Genomic DNA, 22,397 nt, shown 5'->3' on the forward strand with positions numbered 1-22,397 from the left:
AAGACTTTCACAGAATACTGAAAATAAACTTATGGAGTTTAGAGCCCCCTACATTATTTCCTGAAATTAAAATATTATAAAAGGCAGAGCCTATGTTTACAATTATCTTTTAAAACCATGTATTATTTTTCCAGCCATTAAGCCAAAGAAAATGGTATGGTTCCAAATTACTGCATTTGAAAAGACAAGCACTGCTGTTTTACTAGACTAGATATTTAAGGAGAACACGCAGCCAATGTAACATAACCATTAACATTCAGACTCCATCAAAAAGAACAGTTAATACGAAGTAGCAAATAATTTTTACAGTCTTCATGATATTACTACTGTACTAGTTACTTCTCACACTTGTTAACCATCCAGATAAGCACAGAGAGATCACACAGCTTCACTAGTGCTTGCTGGAAGAGAATTCAACAGAAGATCATTTATTAAATCTACCAGTTGTGCACTCTGGTAAAATTGAGGTATTGTCCTCTACTGAGTAGGGGAACATCATGTATGTCCACTGGTGTGTTAAATTTAACCTCCTAGCAGCTGGGGCTCTCTTGCCTGCATGTTTTTCTTGCTCTGTTTTAATTTCAAACTGTTGCACTCGTAACACAGTGTCACTAGCTTCCCCTACTTTGATGGGGAGCTGGTCAGCAGGATAGTCTTCAATGTTTCAATCCTGTTGGGGTACCAACATGAAATCTGATGAAGAGAAAAGGCTTACTATCAGAGGAGAACTTGACAAGCGAGTCTCTAATGAAAACATCGTGCTACTATGCAGAGAAAATAGAACATTAACACCCTCACAACTTGGTGAGGCCCGCACAGTACATCCAAACACTGACTGCGACGTGTCCGAGGTAGGGGAGTGAGGACAGCGTCTACTGTGCTTGCCCACGGACGGGTGACTTCACATGGCTTGAGCACCGCCAGGCATCGCGCACCGGCAGCTCCTGGAAGGCTAGCAGGACACCACTCCGGCAGCGTGCGCAGCAGGTGCCTCCCCCAGGGGCCCCCGAGGGGGCTGAACCCCCTCGCGACGCCCACGCACCCTCACGGGACCCCAGGCTCCCCCGGCGGTCCCGCAGCTGCCGCTCTCCTTCCCGCCCTGCCTCCTCACGCACCGCGCGCTTCGCCCAACGGCCGCGCGGCGCCGCCCGCTTCCCACGCCGCCACTGCGCGCGCGCATGCGCGGCGCGGCGGGGCGGTGCGAGGCGGCGGCGCCGCATGAGGAGGCAGCCGGCGACAGCGGGCGCTGCCGCTCTCTCCGCCATGTCGGACCGGCTCGGCAAGCCCACCTGCCTCATCGTCGCCAGCGCCGCCGCCGCGGGTGAGACGCTCCCGGCAGGCACCCCCGTCCCGCCAGGGACCTCTTGTCCCTTCAACACGGCGCGCTGCGGCCTGGCCCGCCGGTGGCTCTGCGTCCAGCCTGCGGGGTCCCTCCGGCCTATACCCTCCCCCCGCCCCGGGGCGTGCAGGGCTGCACCGTTCACGCCCCCCCCCCCCCCCCCGCCCCGGGGTATGCAGGGCTACACCGTGCACGGCCCCCTCCCCCCCCCCCCGGGACATGCAGGGCTGTTCTGTGCACGCCCCCCCCGCCCCGGCATACCCAGCTCTGCTGCGTACACGCACCCTCGGGCGTGCAGGGCTGTGCTGCATGTGCCCTCGCCAGCGTGCGGTTGTGCTTTGTGCATCCTCCCCACGCCCCGGTGCGTCCACAGTCGTGCTGTGCGTAACCTTTGCGTGAGCTAATGCAAAGACATGCAGAGCCTTTTCTGGGTGCAGTGCACGTCTGTGTCTGGTCTGTTGCCCCCTTTGTGCCTGTGCCACGTTGATGTCTTCTGCCAAGCTGTGTGCTGGCATCCCCCTCTTACTGCAGGTCCTGCCATGCATGTATGTACCCAGCGTACACTGTCATGCAGGGTGTTTGTAGCCCTGCATCTTAGCGGTGTGTCCATAAGAGTCCCTGCATGTACACATCTGCACAGCTCAGCTCCACCTGCTCTCTGCACATGCTTGCTGCCCCTGCAGGTGCACCTGTGTTGTGCATGCACAGAAAGCAAGCTCATGTATGCACAACTGATATGCATGGGCATGCACACGTGCCTGTATGTCCCTGTGTACACAATATGTGTTCTGTGAATACATACCTGCATTCAGTCTTGCACCACCTTGTACATATTCTGATTTTGAGTGGTACTGCGCTCACAGATACACCTGGAAGAACTGCCTAGAACTGCTTTTTTTTTCCTCTCTTTCTTTCCTGTCACCGCCCAACTCGGACAAACAGAGTATCTTCATCATGTATTTCTCAATACATAGTGATAATGAGGGCTGTATATTTCTTAATTTTAAAAATAACCATCTGAAACTCTTGGGAGTTTTTAACATGAGTAAAAAACCCAAGTTTTTATAAAGGCAATGCTAATATACTTGTAAAATGTAAAGTACTAGTATGATTTGGTTTAAAATGCAATGGCTCTTTCCCTAAATTGTTGGACTCTGTTTTGCAGGTGTGTCAGCCCAGTCCTTCCTCCATTGCTTTACACTGGCTAGCTCTGCTTTTAATCTGCAAGTTGCTACTCCTGGAGTAAGTAAAAATGGGAGGTTACTGTGATTTATTGTGAAACTAGTTGATCAAAGAAGTAGTATACTAACTTTTTGAGAGATGTTTTATTCTCTTTGCAGATGAAGGTACTAATTTTTTTAAACTTTGTTTTTCTTAATATTGAACTGAAGACCTAACGACATGCTTCTCGAGGTTCAGTATCTTCACTATTCAGTGTGTGTTTTCCAGAGTGAAGAGATGAATCTTAAAGAATCTCTTCATTAGAAAAATTGGAAAACTTCACTACTCTGATAACTAAAGTCTCATAAAATCTTACATGCTTATCCTTTCAGAAACAAAACAGAAGTCTTTGTAGTGATACTAACCAGAGTCTTTGAAACATGTTTCTACTAGGGGAAATCAATTGATTTTGTGGGTGTGAATGAAAGCAACATGCGTTGGATACAGGACTTTCGTATGAAATCATATGCAAGCCCTGCCAAATTGGAGTCAATTGATGGTAAGGGTCCTTACAGTTGGCTGTGTGTCATCTCCATTTATTAGGGAAACAGATGCTGCTTAATGTTAGAGTTTTAGGGAAATAGGATACAAAAAAGAAATACAACTTATATTTTAAGACAAAGCCCTGACAACTACAGTTGCTAATTTAAAAAAAATTATTATTGAATGGTAATTGTATAGTGTATTACATGTTGTTAATTTTGGAAATGCATAAACATTTTCCTGAAGTAGAAGCCAGCAACAACAACAGTTTTAAGCTTTGTCTAGATTAGACTCTCTCATTGGAAATATGTATTACATGTCTTAAATAACTTTTTTATTCCCCACGTAGATCTGGTAGTTCTTCTAGTTCATTAAGTTTACATAATATTTGACTGAGCTATGTGATATTATCTTAATTTTTTTCAAATCTGAAATGGAAATATGATCAGGGTCATTTTGTTTATTATGTGTACGACGATTTGTTTATCCTTTTTTCCTTACTAGGTGCTAGATATCATGCATTGTTGATTCCTAACTGTCCTGGAGCTATGACTGACCTTGCAAATAGTGGATACCTAGCTAGGATATTACAGCATTTCAGCACTGAGAACAGTAGGTGACCATCATTAGATATTTGAGTTGAATAAAATAGTCCAAACTAAATCACTGTTCGTGCAAGACTGTTACTTTGCAGTAACTGCTTTTAAGTAACATCACAGAGGTCTCAAAAGATTTAAATTTCTTTACATAATTGAAGAATGTTGCCACATGCAGAACTGGGAACAGCTTCTTTGTATAAATGTGTCCACATTAAAAAAGAAGTATTCTCTTTGTATGAATGTATAAAAATAGTATCAGTAGCTTTTGAGTATATTTGTAAGAAGAGAGTTCTCTGCCTTATGGTGATGCAGGAGGTGATGCAGGTCAGATAGGAATATTGAATTTCAGATGCAGATACAGAATGTTCCAGAATCCTCACTGAAGTCCTAATTGATCAAGAGTTGTATGCAGTTGTCATCTGAGTATGTGTATTTCCCTTGTGCTAAATGGGACTGTTTCTGGCCTTATGGTTAATCACCGGTAACTGTTTGCAAGACTGAGGAAATTCTTATGTAGCGTGCAGAAAAAAATATTATACTGTAAGAGTGTGTAAACAGTCTGATACAATTTTATTTCAGATAGGCAACACAATGTGACATGTAGAATCTTGTTTTGGTTGTTTAAAGATACCATTTCTGAAATATACTTTGATTTTTTTATAGAACCTGTTTGTGCAGTGGGTCATGGAGTTGCAGCTTTGTGTTGTGCCACCAATGAGGATAAATCCTGGGTGTTTCAGGAATATAGCCTGACAGGGGTAGGTAACTTTGGCTATTTCAAGACTTTTTTTTTTCCTGATCTTATCCTAGAATTTCCTTCAGTTATAAATCATCGATTTGGTAAACTAGACTTGCACTCAAGAGCAGGAGAACTGTCTTTCACAAGGGGCGCAATACTGTATGTATGAAGGGATTATCTCACTACATGTATACAAACTGTTGTTTGGAGATTGTTCTTCTCATTGTTTCTTAAACTCTAAATTGACTCGATAAAATGCCTGAACTTACTGCCACAGTTCTTTGGATTCATATTAGGCTTTTAAGAATTACCCTGTTGAGTTTCATGAATGCTGGAGGTAACTTTTATTTCTGAAAGTTCTTTTTGCTTTTAAATGATGGAGAAAGTTTCAGGAAAACGGAAAGCTGTTTGTACAAACTGGCTTCTAATTCAAAATGTGGATAGATACTGTTGCTGTTTTGTTAATAATACTGTCTTATCTCTGACCTCACAGACTACTGCATTTATATAGGACCTACACCTATTAACCAAGGTAGAGCAGACTTACATAGTACAACTTTTAGATTTGAGAACTTAAACACAAAGTTACGAAATAAAGTTTGTGGCACTCTCAAAAGCTTTCAAAGAGTGTCCTAGTGTGCATATATTTGCTATTGCAATCTATGATAAAAAATTTTATAATAAGATGCATAATATGGCCTAGTTATAGTTGCTATGGAAACTATAAAATTCATGTTCCTTCTCTGCACGTGGAATCTGAACTATTATATTGAAAGAACTCATTAATTTTTCTCTCTTCATGGAAGTGCAGACCTATTTAACTGTTGAATTTTGAAATGCACATTTGGATGCAAATACTGTGTCATATGCAGAGTCTAAATAAGAGTACTGTTTACAGAGACTGAATCTCAAAAACACCTAAGTGAAGTTAATCACATATGCACTGTTCAGGGTCCAGACCTGCATTCTCTACCCAGTTAAATAACTGGTCTATACTTCACTCTTCTGTGAGCGCAGCTGCACAATATGCTTTTATATTCTGTTTTGAGTGGTTTATCCACAGAGAGTAGCTCAGTAAAAACTGCCTACTTCTACTAGAAATGTTGTTTAGAGGTTCTGTAACATGGGTATGAACCTGCAGTTCATTCATGGGTTGAAGATAAACAACCAGTGCTACAATACAGGTTTTATTTAAGAGTGAACATGTTTTGGGTTTGAGGACTGTAAGCATCTGAATACTAGCACCTCTAGACCATGAAAAATTGAAGGTCAAGCTGTATGCTATTGGAAAAGAGGCTTCCCTTACATGAAAGTCTTAAGCTATTTCTGGGGTCACAGAGCGAGAGTTTTTAGTATACTCACTTGACTTTGCTGGGATAATTTCTCTTTAGTAACACAATGGAACACTTTCAAAATATACAATAGAACTCTATTTTTAATTGTTTATATTTTAAAATAGTTTGTGTGGTTAGGTGAGCAAATACAACAGTGAGAATATCTGGTTGCAGTAATATCCAGTGCACCTTTTTGGAGCACTGATCTTGAGATAGAAATTGAATATTGATACCTAGATTTAGTGTTCCCCACCAGACTCACTATGATATGTTTTATTACAGGTAAGCAGTGAAGTGTTCTAAGCTCTTTGTTGAAACTAAGCTATAATTCTGTCTGTTCTGTGGGTACAAGATGTTGTTTCCTCTCTCTATAACGGTAATTACACTGGATTTAATTCGGATGGCAGCCAGTAACTTTATATTCCCTTACACTTTGTAGGCAGAAAGCATATTTTAAAACATCTTGAAAACTAGTCATTTGGAAATTTAATTAAGTGGAATTATAAATATAATTGCAAGGCGTGATGTTGTGTTAGTCCCTGGAAAGCTTTGTAGTTCAGGGGAGAGAGAATCACAGACAGGACATACGTTAGGGATGTTGCTTAGTCATCCTAATAAAATAGGAAATGTTTGAATGTTGATAACCCAAAAATGCAGGTATACTTTGTGGTCTGAATTCAAAAACGCTTCCTTCAGTTGATACTCCAAAATACCCTTGGTATCATTCTTTCTCTGTCTCTTTATTTGACTCACATAAGAATTTTCAGTTTGCTCTTTACTGGTAGGCATAGAACCTGTCCTTGGTCACTTGGTTTTATGTTTTGTTTCTGTTTCATTTTCTGTATATGGTTGAGAGAATGATGGTGGTATAGAAAAATAAATTGTGCAGGGAAGTCTTTCTTGGTTTTGCCTGAGCTTTTTTTGTAAAGCAAGACATTTGTTTCCTTTTCTTCTTTTCCAGCCCTCTGTGTATGAACTAATAAGGCAGCCTAATTTTGCCAGTTTGTCCATTATTGTGGAGGATTTTGTGAAAGATTCTGGAGCTACATTTAGCGGTATGTCACAGTCTTGTTGTCTTTGCTGAGTGCTGAAGATGAATATCATTTTTATAAAGGTGAACAGGATTCTGACAGAATATCTCTTGTCTTGCATTCTCATTTCATGAATGTAAACAATAGCCTAGTAGATTAAAAAAAGATTAGTATTTTTGAGTGCCATGAAATACTGTATGTGCAGAAATAAGGCAATACACTACTCTGTGTGTTGAGTACTCCATGAATACTCTTTTCACCCCGTGGTAAACATGAGGTAGCATATCCTGCAGTGAAGGAAGAACATGTACTGCAGGGAAGAACGTGGGCGGGAGTTACCATGGATCTGCTGATTCACGGTGATTTGATAGTGTCTCCATACCTGCAGGGAAGTACATGTGTGTATGTAGGTGGTTTGCTGCAATTGGTCCCTTGCCCTGTGGCGGGGAGCATGTACTGTGCTGAGAGAGAGATTAACTTGTTTTTTATTCAGATAAATGTGTTTCATCATTTAAAGTTGGAGGGAGTATGCTGAATGATTGTGGTTGCTTTGATTAATCGCCTAATAGCTATGGTTCTGTGGTAAATTTGGTTTTGTAGTGTTTTCTTTTTATCAAGCACTATATATATATGTTATTAGTAGTCACAAGCGTTAATAGTTTGACTGTCAAACTGTAAAACCTCAACTTCTGTGTTGGATGAGAAACCAAATCCATTAAAATACAGAAATGTTATTTTTTGATGGTAGATTATTTCTGGAGGCTCAAGAAAAAAGTATCATTTTCCTGTACATGCTGCTTTCTTGCAAAACTGAAGAGCTACAGGGAAAATTAAATAATATACTGTAAATGAATGTTCTTCAGTTATGACAGTCTCTTATTTAATTAGGTAAATTTTTTAGATTGTATGCTTAAAGAGAGTAATGAGGTGTCCATGATATTTAAGTCATTAATCCTTTATTTAACAGACTAGTGCAAAACAATATACTGATACTGTTTGAAATGGCTAGAATAGACAGGAATAGACAGGAAACGGAACCAGACTCCTAAGGCCATGTATATGTTTTCTCTAACAAGACAAAAGATATGTCATTGTCTTGTTGAAGTGCTGTATATTCTTTGTTTTGTGGTTGCCTGGTGGTAGTTGATACGTCATACATGTTTGGTTGAAGTGGTACTGAGCAAATTAAGCAAGAAGAGGAGAATCATGTGTAAGGACCTTGAGCCTGTATTTAGATAGTTGGTAAGGGGCTGGGAGAGAGGAGAAAAACGTGAGTTTGTCATTAATGGCAAAAATAATGTTTCTGTCTGGAATTAAAAATACTAGGTGGAGTACTGAACTATTGCTGGCAGATATTAATGTGTCAAGGTACTATCACTGGCCAAAAAATAAATACGTTTCTGCAGGCTTTTGGTAGCAGGGTGATTACAACTTCGATGTCTTACATAAGGAGAGTTTATACTGTATTGCATGGTGATCAAAATTTACAGGTATATATTTTTATGCGTTTTCTTTGAAATACATACTTTACTATTTGGTATCACTGAATTTAGAAGTCAGTCCTACTGTCCTTCCAGAGAAGGACTTCATAGTGAAATTGTTTCAGGATTAGGGACTTGATATTGTCCCTGTCTGTTGGGGTTATAGATCGGCATGTCAGTCACCCAGCGGATAGGTTTGAAATAGTTATCTTATGTATTAGAATTTCATCAGAGACGTGATACTGAAACTGTGAAGTAGTGTCTGCTCACAAAGTATCTGTTGTTTTTTGTTCTTTTTCCCTTGTATTTAGCAAGCAAGCCGGATGCTGTACATGTTGTGCTGGACAGACACCTGGTGACAGGACAGAATGAGAATTCCACTGTTCTATCAGTCCAAAACCTTATTCTTCTTTGCAATAGCAGGTGAGACTATAGGGGAGTAAGTACTTAGAGTAGATACAGTCACTAAACGTCTTTCAGTTTTAGGAATATTGTCCCCCAAAAGAAAGTTTTTCCTAGTTTAACTGCTGAAGCACTTGTTGTCTTTGTTTGATACAGCTATTCAGTCTGTTAAGATTTTTCGGTAAAAAACATTTACTATTGTGTAGGAAAAGAAGGGGATGTGAAATGCACAGCTGTTTATTAAGGTTGTTGAAGTAAACCATAGAACAGATTTCACTAAATATTTCTGTTAAGAGAAGCATCTCTTCTGTGTAGTTCTTCGTGCTTTGGCAAGTTAGCTTTTAGTTAGCTGTGTGTTAGGATTCTGGGAATGATCAGGTGTTGTTTCTTTGGTAATAGCCTGGTGGGTTGATTGTCTTTTGTTTTGTCAAATAGAAGAACAAATGTAAATAACCACAAAAAATCTTCTTTTGTTCAGGTGAATGTGGTAAAAGTCCTTTCCTGGCTGTGGACAGACAGATGCTGTGGTGTTTGGATGTGTTTCATTCAGCAGGAAATGAAAGGGCAGGTCTCTTTGCAACTAGGATGGATGAAGAGTCAGCAGGCTAAGGATTTTCTTGTCTATTAACACTCTTTAGATCTCTGGCACGGCCTATGAAATGACTGTGATGGTGAAGTGGCAATGTCAGGTTTTGCATATATAGAATGGATGAAGATTGTGAATAAGAAAAAAGTAAAGTGTACCACACTTCAGATGTGATTATGAATCCATCTTGAATTTTTTGTTCCTACATTTTTTTCACTGCATCTCTCTCTACATCCTTAAAAAGCCTTTGAGCTCTGTTTGTGAATCATTTGACGTTTGCAGATTGAATATCAAAAGCTACACTTAATACTTCATTGACATGCAATCTGAGGTTTGTTCTCACCCACCCTTCGGTGATTCACAGAGTTACCCTCTGACTCTATATATGTCTTGAACATTTGGATATGCTTGGAATATGATGGAAAGTATATAGTAAACTCTGTCTAAATAAAGCAGAACCAACTGTTTGAAGGCAGTTCACTGTAGTGATGCTGTTGGCATAATGTGTTTTCTTCCTTGCCTGTTCACATTAACAGACTACTGTTTAAAAAACAACATTATATTTGCTCAACTGATTTTAAATGGTCTTCTTATTCTTTATTTTTTCTACTCTCTTGTGATGCATATGTTACTATTTTTATTTCTATTTGATATGCTTGAAATATTTGGTTCTGACAAGTACATTGCAGTTGTCTTTTGCTGAAATTTTATGCCAGAAAGAAAAAATCTGGACAGTTAATGTGTATCCAATGGGTCAACTGAGGAATCAATTTTAAGATGAATTAAGATTGACTTTCTCTGTTTCTTTTTGAGCAGCATCAGCATTAAGATGGATTAACAGTTTTCCTTCACTTTTGGAATTGAGATCAGCGTTTCAACAGTGCTCTGTAGGAAGAAGGACCTTTGTGGTTGTTTCTTTCTTGGTAAGATAATCAGATGTTATGACCCATCATCAGGTAGAGTAATTTTATGTCTGTTCTGCAGAGGTATATTTTATTAGTTCTGTCTTTTCTCATGAATTCAGTGTGAGTTTTAAATACAATCTGCTGTGGGATTTTTAGCAAACCTTTTAGCAACTTATGTGGCTCCTAATTGCCACGCAATTGAGTGAACTCCTGGCTGCAGCTACAAAGTGCAGTCTCATTTCTAATTAGGAGTCTGAGAGGCTAGAAGTCTACATTACCTTTCAAACTGTGTTTCCTTGTGATTTTGTGACAATCATTTGGCCATTTATTACACATCTGGAAAAAGCCAATATTTGTGTCTAGCAAGTGCCCAGGGTTGGGAAGTTCTGTCCGGGTCTCCTGAAGAAGCTGTTCGGTGAGCTTACAGAGCTAAGACAACCATAGGCTTTGATCTAAGTCCTTATTCTGCTACTTGCCCTTATTTTGTCCCAGCCAGTATCTACTGGAACTGTTTTGTTTGTGATATAAGGAAGTTCACTGATGTACAAAGAATATTACCTTTTGATTTTTGCAACACTTCTTGCTGTATAGGAGCAGATAAAGAGGAGTTGTTATATTTTTGTTCTTTCATATCGGGTGTCCATTTTTATCTTCTTAGTAATCTAAACAGTAGCCAGTGTTGAAGTTGCTATTGCAAAACAGAGAGGAAGAATTGCATGATCTGTCAGAAAGTGGCTGGGGAAGTGATGCGTGCATGTGCGTATGTCTACAAATTTTAGTGGGGGACTCTGGAGAGGGAAGGATGCTGGCTGTGTGGATGTGGTCTAGCTTCTAGTAACAGCCCAAGCAAATTACTTTGAGAAGACAACCCTCTCTCATGTAGATTGTGGACTAGTATTGTGTTGTCCTTAGAAATTGCATTGACAAATTGTGAACAGTTAGTGACAATAATTCTTGTAAGTTCTCATACAGTGTGAACAGTTTTAGCCAAGGATTGGAAAGAAATAATTCTAAAGCATGGAAGAATAACATTGAATTAAAATAGAAAATATGTGAAGCTGTTCTGTGTCATGCTGTACACATTAGGAAAGTCTTATTTTCTCTCTCTTTTTGGGGGGGAGGGGGAGTATTAGATCACTGGATTAAAATATGAAGGCAGTAGTATACATAATTCTTGCTTGCTGTTTTTTGACTTCTTTTCTTTCAAATGCATACAGGATTAGGATTAATTCCACTCTTAGTCCACTTTATCAAGAATGATGCATGGAGTGTTGATGACCTTTCACAGTAAATGTTTTCATAATCAAAATTAGATTATGAGAGAGCTTTCAACACAGCATGTAAGTGTCTTGACTCGACAAAAAGTTTACCCAACACATTGGGCTACTTCTATTTATTTTATTTTGAAGCTAGTTAAAAGCAGCAGAGTTGAAGTGCAGGCCTCCAAAAGGCAATGGCGTATTTGGTTTTGAGTATTGTAGTGCACTTCTCTGCTTTAGTTCTGTGTTAATCATGTTCTGTATATGTAACAATTTTTTGCCTTAGATGTATTTACCTCAACTAAAATCATGAGGTGAGGTTACAGAAAAATGTTTTACAATGTTTTTTGGATAAACCTTACGTTTTAATCTTCCTGTGCGAAGAACTTGAGCCTCCCATTTTGTATCCTTTTTACATTCTGTTCTGAGCTTTGGTCTTTCTCAAATTGAAAAGCAGACCTATAAAGTATCACATCTCATGCATCAAAGACATGGTATTTATCCTGGGTTTCGGTTTTCCAGCAATTGATTAAAATTGCTTCATGCCTTAAGATGGCATGTATTCTCCTCCCCCTAACTGTAAGAATATCATATGATTAAACCGTTCAGCAGTCCTATTTAAAATACTTCTCTTACCCGAGAATGTACAACAAGGCTGTGGCAAATAACACCAAATCTTTTTTTTATTGTTGGTTTTTCTGGGCTGCTAGTTTACAATGGAAGTGTTGCTTCCTGTCACTTTGTAACTCTTGAGTGAAAAACCTATCCTTACTGACTTCTTATCTTGAGATATAATCAAGCTTTTTTGTAATTCACCATCATTCATGCTAATCTTTAGTTTAAAGTTATTTTGAATTTAAAGGTCTATGTTTATGATCCATTTGATTGTAAGAGTTAAAAATTATGTATAGTTGACTTGACCTAGTGAGAAATCAGCTAGAGACACTATCAGCATTCCTTACAACACACCAGCTCCTGACATACTTGTTTAGCACATGTTCTGTGGTGTCATAATTCTCTCTCTACCTAACTTGTATGAAGCAACTTGAGTGTAGCAACTCTTAATATTGCAGTGAGAACAAACTTTTAGCAATGGTTGTAAATACAGAGTATTTCACTGTCATCTTTGTAAGCAGTTGCTTATAGAGGATTCTAGCATTTAAATCACGTGACTGGTCCTTTTGTCCCGAAGTCAGAAACTGCTGCTTAAACAAATGGAGAGCTTCAAATTCTGGAGATTTCAATCCCACACACTGTTTGATTGAGTATCACACTCTGGAGTGCTTGGTACTTCAGTCTTACGGATGTTATCAGTAAGGCTTGTTTCCTTGGAAATCGATCCATTCTCTACAACCTCCAGGTGCTGATTTTTCTGGGAACCCCATACAAAGTAGGGGTTCCATCTTAATGGCTGAGCTCACAGAGCACTACAGGCAATCTGATTGCGTTTCTTTGACTGGAAGTATTGCAGTAACCTAAGTAGAACACCTAGTCTGCTCCATGATTTCCAGGAATATTACGGGCATCAGTGGACAGAAAATGGAGGGACAAGAACATGGAACATACTACATTTTTCTAATTGGTTGGATGGAACTTATAGAGCAAACTGTTTAAAGAAGCTGCTGCTGCCTTCCCCTATAAAAATGATTTCTTCAGTCTGTCTGTCCTCCCAGTAGAGATGGGTGCCTCACTCCAGAGCCAAAGCAGAAAAATACTAGGGAGAGGGATGGAGTGGGGAGAAAGGGCTGTGCATGGCAGAGATACTTATTATAACTAGAGTTATCTGAATGTGGACAAGGGAGCATTCAGTTCTCTTGTTCCCTGGAAGAATGGAAAGTCTGATTTAGGGAAAAGAAGAAAGAGAGAGGGCATGCTGAATCCTTGGCATGGGAAAGAGGTACAAGCAGAAGGAAATGGGTTTGAAATACTGGGAGAGAGGCCAGGAGGTAAGCAAGGGTCCCCTGGTGCATTCAATGAGCTTAGGTTTCTGAACTATGCAACTCTTCTCCTTTCCACACCTGTTTGAGAGTAGCGGTTGTAGTTCAACTTAGGAATTATAAATGGACTTAACACATGGAAACATACTCTATACATATGGGCAGCCTGCTGAAGTATCTTCTAGAAGCATCAGAGTGCTTCCACAGTATGCAGAGCAGAAACATTTATGGGGTTAAGCCAAAGAGAAAAGGGGCTTTCTCAACTAATTTATCTCTAGGATGCTCTTTGCAGCAGTTGTCTCATAGCTGTAGAGAAACATTCCTGTATTGCACCCCCCAAAAGGATTTCTTCACCAACAAGAAGACAACAGAGATCACTGTGCATCCCAGAACCACACCCAACACCAAAGCTGTACATTTGGTCCCTGTATGTGAGAAAGGAAAGGTAAAGAATATCTAAGGAAATAGGAACCATCAGCAGCAGCTTTACACGTATGTTGTAAGGAGGGATGTTTAGAACCATTTAAAAACAGAAACACAAAGTATTTACAAGCTGATGCAACAGCTGGAGTGAGCCAAGACCTGCTTGTGATTTGATCTGAATTTTGATACTTTGTAAGTTTTAGCTGAATTTAAGTTTTGGCTGAAAGAGTAGCAAAAATATATTATTATTACAGAATCACAGAATAGATAAGGTTGGAAGGGACCTCTGGAGATCATCTAGTCCAACGTCCCTGCTCAAGCAGAGTCACGTAGAGCATGTTAGACAGGGTTGCATCCAGGTGGGTTTTGGATATCTCCAGAGAAGGAAACTCCACAACCTCTCTGGGCAACCTGTTCCAGTGCTCTGTCACTCTCACAGTGAAGAAATTCCCCCTCACATTCAGGTGGAACTTCCTGTGTTTCAGTTTGTGCCCATTGCCTCTTGTCCTGTCACGTGGGACAACTGAAAAGAATTTGTCCCCGTCCCCTTGACGCCCTCCCTTCAGGTACTTACAGACATTGATAAGATCCCCCCTCAGTCTTCTCTTCCCCAGGCTAGAGGCCCAGCTCTCACAGCCTTTCCTCACAGGGCAGATGCTCCAGTCCTCTGACCATCTTCATAGCTCTATGCTGGACTCTCTCCAGTAGCTCCATGTCTCTCATGTACTGGGGAGCCCAGAACTGAAAGCAGTACTCGAGATGAGGCCTCCCCAGGGCTGAGCAGAGGGGCAGGATCACCTCCCTCGACCTGCTGGCAACAGTCTTCACAATGCACCCCAGGATACTGTTGGCCTTCCTGGCCACAAGGGCACATTGCTGGCTCATAGTCAGATTGTTGTCCACCAGCACTCCCAGGTCCTTCTCTGCAGAGCTACTTTCCAGCAGCTCAGCCCCCAGCTTGTACTGGTGCCTAGGGTTGTTTTTCCTTAGGTGCAAGACTCTGCGCTTGCCCTTGTTGAACCTCAGGAGGTTCCTCTGTGCCCAACTCTCCAGCCTGTCCAGGTCTCTCTGAATGGCAGCACGACCCTCAAGTGTATCAGCCACTCCTCCCAGCTTGGCATCACCAGCAAACTTGCTGAGGAGGCACTCTGTCCCCTCATCCAGGTCACTGATGAAAAAGTTGAACAAGATGGAATCCAGTACTGAGCCCTGGGGATTTCCACTAGCCACAGGCCTCCAACCAGACTCCACACCACTGAAGACAACCCTCTGAGCTCTGCTTTCACCCAGTTCTCAATCCACCTCACAATCCGCTCTTCTAACCCACACTTCCTGAGCTTCTCTAGGAGGATCTTATGGGAGACATGTCGAAAGCCTTGCTGAAGTCAAGGTATAAAACGTCCACTGCTTATATTATCTCTAATGTAACTAACCTAACGTTTACTAGGTGAATGAGATTAACAAGGGACATGAGAAGTGATGAGGAAGGGCTAAATCCCCAGCAGCTTGGGCCTTTGTCCTCTGATACTAGACCTCTCTCCTGGCTTAATGTAACTGCGTTCAACAGAGGTAGCTTAAAAGCAGATTCTGAAAATTCAGAGTAGGTGATATGGAGAGACAGCTTGAGCATACTTGGTTTTTCTGGCAAGAGGAAGTGTTGCTTCTTTAGCTTATGCTGAATGTCTAACAAAGCATTTGCTTATTTTAAGGGATTCCTTAGAAGCTGTTTGAACTAGGTCCTTGTTGATGTCTGCAACTAATGGTTGTGTTAGAGTAGTGTTTGATATATTTGGATGATTTTTTTTCTGGAGCATCTGAACTATAATCTTAAAAAAAAAAAAAAAAAAAAAAAAAGAAAAAAGAACCTTCTGCCTTATTTCTTTCTCTTGGTGCCATGTGATAAATTCTGCTATTTGATTCGGTGTGTCAGTGCTTTTCTGTTTAACTTGACTTCAGTTCCTGATGGAACAGCCTTTTCAGCTCTGTGAGTTACAGCTGTACTGTGGGTCTCTGTGAGTGTCTTTGTACAGGGTTTTCAATTTTCTTATTCTCTGTGAGTGTCTTTGTACAGGGTTTTCAGTTTTCTTATCACTGTGGGCTGCTGTCACCTTTGGTGAGTTCCTTCATAGGGTGTTGTAGTCTCAGCAGTGATAATTAACAGCTTTAGTGAGTGTGATGATGGGGCTTTGTTTGTGTACTGCCCCAGGGAATGGCAGTGAGCCAAGTGGGATAATCCCAGTAGGACAGATGAGGCACACTGGTCTTAAGCTGTAAAGCCCCCTGTAAAGAATTAGCTCACTGCATCTGATCATCACACCAGCATCCCAGGGAGCTTAAGCCAGTGTATATGTATTCTCTATAGTGTTAAGAGTTTTCTACAAGAAAGCATTTAATACTAGCCAGAGGCAAAATGCAGGCTTTTGACAAGTGGCTTAGGGCATCTCTGCTCAGGGCTCAGAGTAGGTTCCCTCAGGCCTGTACAGGCCCATCTGGGATCTCTGTGTTGTCTTTTGGGATGTAGAAGTCTGTGTTAGAAGCTCACTTGTCCTCTTGATGGGATTAGGCAGCTAGGAACACTGTAATGTTACCTTTTCCTCTGCAGTGCAAATGCATCAAAATAAGTATCAAAATAAATGAAGATGGTCCTAATTTGGTGTAAAACATTGAATGGTGCCTATTGTATACAGTCTGGTGTTGCTTAATGTAGTCTATAATAACCTATTTGTCAGTCTTTATAAATGAATCTCAAAGGACTAATTTAAAAGTATCAAATACCTGACTATCCTTTTTGAGAAAGTGGGATAGCTGTTTACCTTAGCGCCCAGACTTAACACTTTGCAACTTTCATCTCCTATTGTGTTATAGAAGTTCCCATCCAGCACCCTTGTAGAGAGATTCTAAACTTCTTACTACGGGTAGGGTTCTTGGTGATCCCAGTGGGTCCTGTGCTGATGATCCAGCTTTGTCTCCAAGGTCTGCTTTGATATTCTGTGGATCTGAGAGGACTGGCACCCAGGAGTGAGATTGAACCTCCTTGGACTGCAGCACAGTCTTGCATCACAAGTGGCAAAGTCATGCAAACATGGATGATGGGTTTTATTTTCCAGCATCTTTTGTTTTTTTCCTCCCTCTCTGCTTCCCCTATCAGTACCTTTGAAGGCTTTGGTGACACGATATTCTCTGAGCTATTGATTTGCGAACTGTGTTGATCTCTGCTTTATATTCTTGAAATACATGATTTAGTGAACAAAAGGAGACTATTAGCATAAAATGGAAGTCGCTACTTCATGCGAGAATAAGGGTTTATATTAATCTTCATGGGATATATGGTGGAGTTTGTTAGTTACGTATCTAGCATGTCCCATATGACAGGAAAACAAGGCTGCATACGAGGCTGGATGTGTTTCACAGGAGGGATGTGAGATCATCCAGGGTGCTCTTGACTGCAAGGCTACATGTCTGTGGGAACTCTATGCATCCAGGGAGAAGTATGTGATGTGTCTTTTCCTCTGTTTAGTGGGAAATTAAATGGGAAGACTGCATGGAAGAGGACATGTCTGATACTTGGAAAATGTCCACAATGCATAGAGGGGAGGAGAGCAGCTTTCATGTCCAGTTTGCTGTATCCTTAATTTTAAAAGGCCTCCCAAAGACAGAGTAGGTGATTGCCTAAGGACACAGATGCAGTGGGATAAAAAACAGGAGGAAGAAAGTACTTCAGGAATAGTACTGGCTGCAGAGGAGAGCCGGAGGCTATACAACTTGTCTTTGGATTTTTCTAAAATCATTTCTTTGGCAGCCTTTAAATGCAAGAAACAGAAAAGAGAAGCAATGGTGGAGAAGTGACAGTGGACAACCTGTAGTCCCTAGCTGCAGTTAATACCTCGTCTTTCATATTTGTGTAGACTTGGGCAACAGCTAGCAGTAGAAATTCAGACCCATGTCTGCTGCTGTGCAGAGAGGAGAATGTCTTTCAAGGAACCATCACCTCTGGATTTGCAAATCCTGCCACCAGGATTTGATGGTTGTCTGTGAGCCATCAGAACTGTGAGTTGGTAACAGGAGCCCAGGTACATGGTCATATTCTCAGTGTCCTGCCATATCTTCAGCCAAGGCAGTGAAGCTGCTTTGCTACCACTGAAGGGCGAGTAGGAAATAATTAGGTTATTTTCCCCAAATGTTATCGTGGGAACTACTGAAAGACTAACAGGTTCAAGAAGACTTAACCCTTCCTAGACAAGATTGGATTTGAATTGGTGAATTGGAGTTGAACTGCTCTTACTTTTTTTGTATGATGAAGGTGGAAGCACTAACAGCATCCTTTTTGCCCAGCACTTGGCAGGACTGCATCACCAAGCAGGCATTGGCCAAGTCTCTTTTGGCTGAGATGCTGATTGACAACTGGTCATTGACATTGGCATTAAGGGAAGGCCTTTACTTTAGCCATGTCATCCTCTCTGTAGTCAGTTTGATGAACCTAGTGTCAAAGCTGAAACTGCCAAAGCTTTTGTCATCTTGGCCCACAAAGGGGCAATAGTTGTTACTGTTGTCTCCCTGTCTGTATTTGCAAGTCACTGGGATATGCAGGGATTTCCTGAATGCACTGAGTGATGCTCCACTGTAGTGGCCAGAAATTTTGCTGGTGAAGATGAAGAAAGAGGGATTTTTCTGGAGAAGAGCACAGGAGAAGAAGCAGCAGTGTAATGGTTTGTCCTTAGATGCTGACATTTTAGACTAGGAAGGCTATCTTCTACCTAGGGAGGAGGGAGCTCTGCATGAGCAAAAATCTCCCAAACATTTGAGGTGTAAGTGGTATAGGCTCATGAGGCAAGATCAGTCAAAGCACTATACTAAGAATTTGAAAAAATCTTTCATCCAGACTGCTACCCATGTCATGTGTAAGCCAGGCTGTTAACGCAGGCCTCCCTCATTTTTGTTCTGTCGTGTGGTCTAGGTTTTTTTCCTCCCTGCTGCTAAGTTTGCAGGGCAATTTCCTTATTTTAATAGCCTGAAGGGAACTAAGTAACTCAAAAACGGGAAGATGACGAATTAAAGCAAAAACACAACAACAATGAAAGACTTCAGGGAAAAAGGACCCTGTCTCTTGCTTATCTGCTAGCAGGCGGCACCGGTGGGAGCAAAGAGACTGCCAGGTCTGATACTTTACACTATTGAGCAAACTTCTGCTAGGGGGTGTTGAAGGATTTTGTGTCCACAGGAAAGGTTAGCAAAAAACACAACACAGGTCACAATATACATTTTTATACAGATTAGATCAAAATGTAGGTCCTTACCAACACCTGCCATAGACACCTGTCACTCCAAATTAACATACTCTGTATCCTGGAAAATGGAAAGGAAGACCTGATCAGGGATGCTGCAGCCTTCCCACAAGATGTTGGTACTGCTCTATAGAGACCTTCACACTCATTCTTATCCACCAGCAAACTCCAACTCTGAACGCTAAGTGTAAAAATGCTACTTTCCTCTTGTAAAAGTAACAATGTAAAAACTCTACAGAACTGTAAAAATTTCTGAAGAATGACTTACTGCTTCAGTTTACCTTTGTCCTGTGAGTGACCTGCAACTGAAAGAGAGGAAAGAATCCAGCCGCGCAGTGTTACAGTAGTACAAAACACATATTGACACAGGGTTGCATAGTAAACTGTGCTCTGTACAGCAAGCTGTGCCCATGGCTTCCCAGTAATCTGTGGCCACAGGGTTTGCTGCCTCATGCGTCTTCTTTTCTTAGGAGGATGAGAGCAGCCTAATTAGATGTGAATTCTCTTGTAATGAAAACCTTAGTCCTTTGTCATCTCCTGGCACCTCATACATTAATGTTACCCTGCATACTTTCCTTGATAAGAATTATCCCAGCTCAGCATGCCTAGCAGTGTTACTAAACCCTCTTGCTCTCCAATGGTTTACATCTTGCAGTTTTTCTTTGTGTAAAGTCAAAGGCCAGCCCTAAATTGTAGCCAGTTCTATACAGGTTGTTCATTTCTAACTGTGAGAAGTCAAGTGAAGTTTAATTAGTTGTGATGCCACCTAAAGCAAGTTTGAGGAGTTTCTGCAGTCTGCCTGTGGAGTTACTCAGGTTTCTTAATCTCCTAGACCAAACATCAGCAATATAAACTGGGAATAAGGGGACAGAACTTCAAGCCTTGTACTGCTAGGGTGCTGCAAAGATGAAGCTGAATTCCTAGCTCTGACACAATGTCTCTATTCATTAGGACAACATAATGTCAGACTGGCTATCAGACCCTGTCTGGGTGAAACGGACTGTGGCAAGACAAGAGTTCTCTGCTTTCTAGAAATGCAGCATTTCCCTGGGTAAAATTGTGCCTGGAGGGTGCTGTGATTGCGTGAATTTTACAGAACAAATGGGAATTTGCATTGCAGATACTCATCCTGCATAATCCAAATATATCTGAGCACAGATTGTAACCTAGACCCCAGGGATAAAGCAAGAATAAAGTTATATAGGTCAGACTGGAGGCTTCCTTCCCTTATACTGAAATTAAAATTGAGCAACAGAGCCCATGATGGCCTTCAGAAGTCCTCACCCTGACAGTGTAAGCCTGGCAGGGCCACCTGCCTTTGCTGTTTTCCCGTGTGATGTTCACAGATGCAGTGCTGGTACTCTCCTCAGTGAGCATGCATGTGTGCAAGCCAGAGGGGCCCAATACCTGCACATCCCTTACTCTGCAGAATGTCAAGAAAATACAGTGTCAGATGGTGAGGATCAAAGAATGGTTGCGTCAGAGATAGATTCCTGCAGAGGCAGAAAAACAACCCTACTACTGGGACAGACTCATGAATTGCTTCCTATTTCTTTGATTTGGGGGGTAGTGGAGGGGCTCTGTGCATTTTTCTAGCAACAGAGAGGTTTGCTTTTCAGATACAAATGCTGGTCCATATGATTTCTGCATGGTCTTTCCAGGGCTTCCAGGCTAATGTTACAAAGCCCAGGAGCCCCGGAGAGAGCAGCTAGAAAAGGTGGAGCATGACCCTGCCTGTGTTTCAGGAAGCAGCAGTGATTGTGGTCACCTCAGCTCTGCCTGGGTCAGATATCAGTTCCCTGGAGTGGGAAACACCATCAAACTAACTTGTCACAAGTGATGCATTTGGAAGAGCAAAAGAGGCAGAGATCTACAAGATTGCCAAACTGACGAAGGGTTAACAGCATGGCCAATGCACACATAAATACTATTTCGGGCTATTGAGCCCACGGTTATTTGAGGAAAGACTCCTGTTGCCTTTGAAGACATTTGGTGCTGATCCTGCATTTTCTGATAGCTGTTTCAGTGTACATTGCAGCTCAGGGCCAGACATTATGCAGATGGTGAGAAGTGCACACTCAGTTCTCCCTGGGCTTAGTCTGAGCATGCTGCAAAGAGTTCAGTCAACTTTCTCTTGTGCTGGCAGCTACTACTGTAAAATAAATCTTTTCATATGACAGGAGGCTGATCCTTTCCCCATTCTCTGGGTTGGTCTGAGAAATGTAGGCCTTCTGATCCCCAAAGAACAGTTTTCCATTGGCTTTTCCACTGGAAAGAAGAAAAAAATTGTTTTGTTAGGGCTGGTTCTTTGCTCTGTTGAGATCTTCCTCAACTGATGCTGGCTGTGGTTGGAGGGAGGTTACTATGCTAAATGGATCTACAATTTGACTGCTTTGATTGTTCTTACAAAAGAACATCAGATTATCTGTTAGGTTATCTGTTAGGTTACGTTGAAGTCTGACCTGTTGTACGCAGCTATTAATGATAACAGCAAAGCTATTTCTGTTTCAGCTATTTTAATTAGTAACTTTTCCAAGATTCCATAGCTGACTTAGTAAAGGTTGTTTTTTTCTTTGCCCGAAATCATGGCAGTACTTTCTTATACAAAAGTAGGCTGTGTAATTCTTTTTGCCTGTATGTACAGCTTTTCTCCTCTTGCTTAAAGACCTCAGACAATCAAAATATGTGACGTAGCAATTGCATGTACTTGGAGACACAATTACTTGTTCAAGTGAACTGCAAAGGAACAGAGCTCAGAGCCTGGTTCCATTCTGCATTTGAAACACTGTATGAATGGATCTCCTGCATCCAAGCCCCAGCTGTCAAGGTCATTGTTTGCCTTGGGAAATCTTCAGCCGTCAGTTCCAAGGCGTAGGTGCCTTCCAAGCCCATACCATCGTATGTTAGAGTGCATACTTCCTGAACCCAAAAGAACCAAAAAAACAGATCCGAAGCACTGACTTGGCCTCGGACATCAGCTGGGCAATCACGAGGGTTTGAGGAACCTGCCTAAAGAGAGTAAGCTTTCATGGTAACAGGTGAAAAGGATTTTACTTGCCAACTAAGATGTGCAACACAGAAAGCAAATAAATGATAATGCAGTACAGATAGAGCAAATCCATGAACTATGTGAAAGTAAATTTATGCAATAATGATCCCGTGAACACAGAATGAAAAGAGAAACAGAAGTAAAAATGAGAATACTTAGTGTTCTTTGAAACAATTATTGGTGCTAATTCTAAGGAAAAATATCTAGGAAGGCAAAACCCTATCCAATGTACCTAAATTTCAGGAAGGGTTTGGGTATCTTTGGAGAAAATGTCTGCATGAATATTCATTCGAGGAGAGAGAAAATGGTTGGGCTGCCAATTCTCTG

The 22,397-nt window shown here is 41.3% G+C and overlaps 1 protein-coding gene across 2 annotated transcripts; it reads left to right on the forward strand.

The window, feature by feature from the left end:
- The first annotated feature begins 1,196 nt into the window (after positions 1-1,196).
- Positions 1,197-9,797, forward strand: GATD1 (glutamine amidotransferase class 1 domain containing 1). Of its 2 annotated transcripts, XM_062576482.1 has the most exons (8): positions 1,197-1,321; positions 2,505-2,581; positions 2,954-3,059; positions 3,548-3,655; positions 4,306-4,400; positions 6,677-6,770; positions 8,539-8,650; positions 9,108-9,797. In XM_062576482.1, exons 1-8 carry the CDS (start codon positions 1,219-1,221, stop codon positions 9,109-9,111), a joined length of 699 nt encoding a protein of 232 aa, XP_062432466.1. In that variant the 5' UTR covers positions 1,197-1,218; the 3' UTR covers positions 9,112-9,797. The 2 variants fall into 2 exon arrangements, with proteins under 2 accessions (XP_062432466.1, XP_062432467.1); XM_062576483.1 differs by lacking the exon at positions 9,108-9,797 and having other exon boundaries at positions 8,539-8,654.
- The last annotated feature ends 12,600 nt before the right edge of the window (positions 9,798-22,397 follow it).

This window comes from Rhea pennata, chromosome 5 (assembly GCF_028389875.1).
Source record: "Rhea pennata isolate bPtePen1 chromosome 5, bPtePen1.pri, whole genome shotgun sequence".
Lineage (NCBI taxonomy): Eukaryota > Metazoa > Chordata > Aves > Rheiformes > Rheidae > Rhea > Rhea pennata.

Excerpts from the sequence above, each read along its gene's own strand:
- GATD1 (XM_062576482.1), top strand. The coding sequence starts at position 1,219 with ATGAGGAGGCAGCCGGCGACAGCGGGCGCTGCCGCTCTCTCCGCCATG. Across the intron at positions 1,322-2,504 it reads CGCCAGCGCCGCCGCCGCGG|GTGTGTCAGCCCAGTCCTTC; the intron begins GTGAGACGCTCC and ends TCTGTTTTGCAG. Across the intron at positions 3,656-4,305 it reads GCATTTCAGCACTGAGAACA|AACCTGTTTGTGCAGTGGGT; the intron begins GTAGGTGACCAT and ends ATTTTTTTATAG.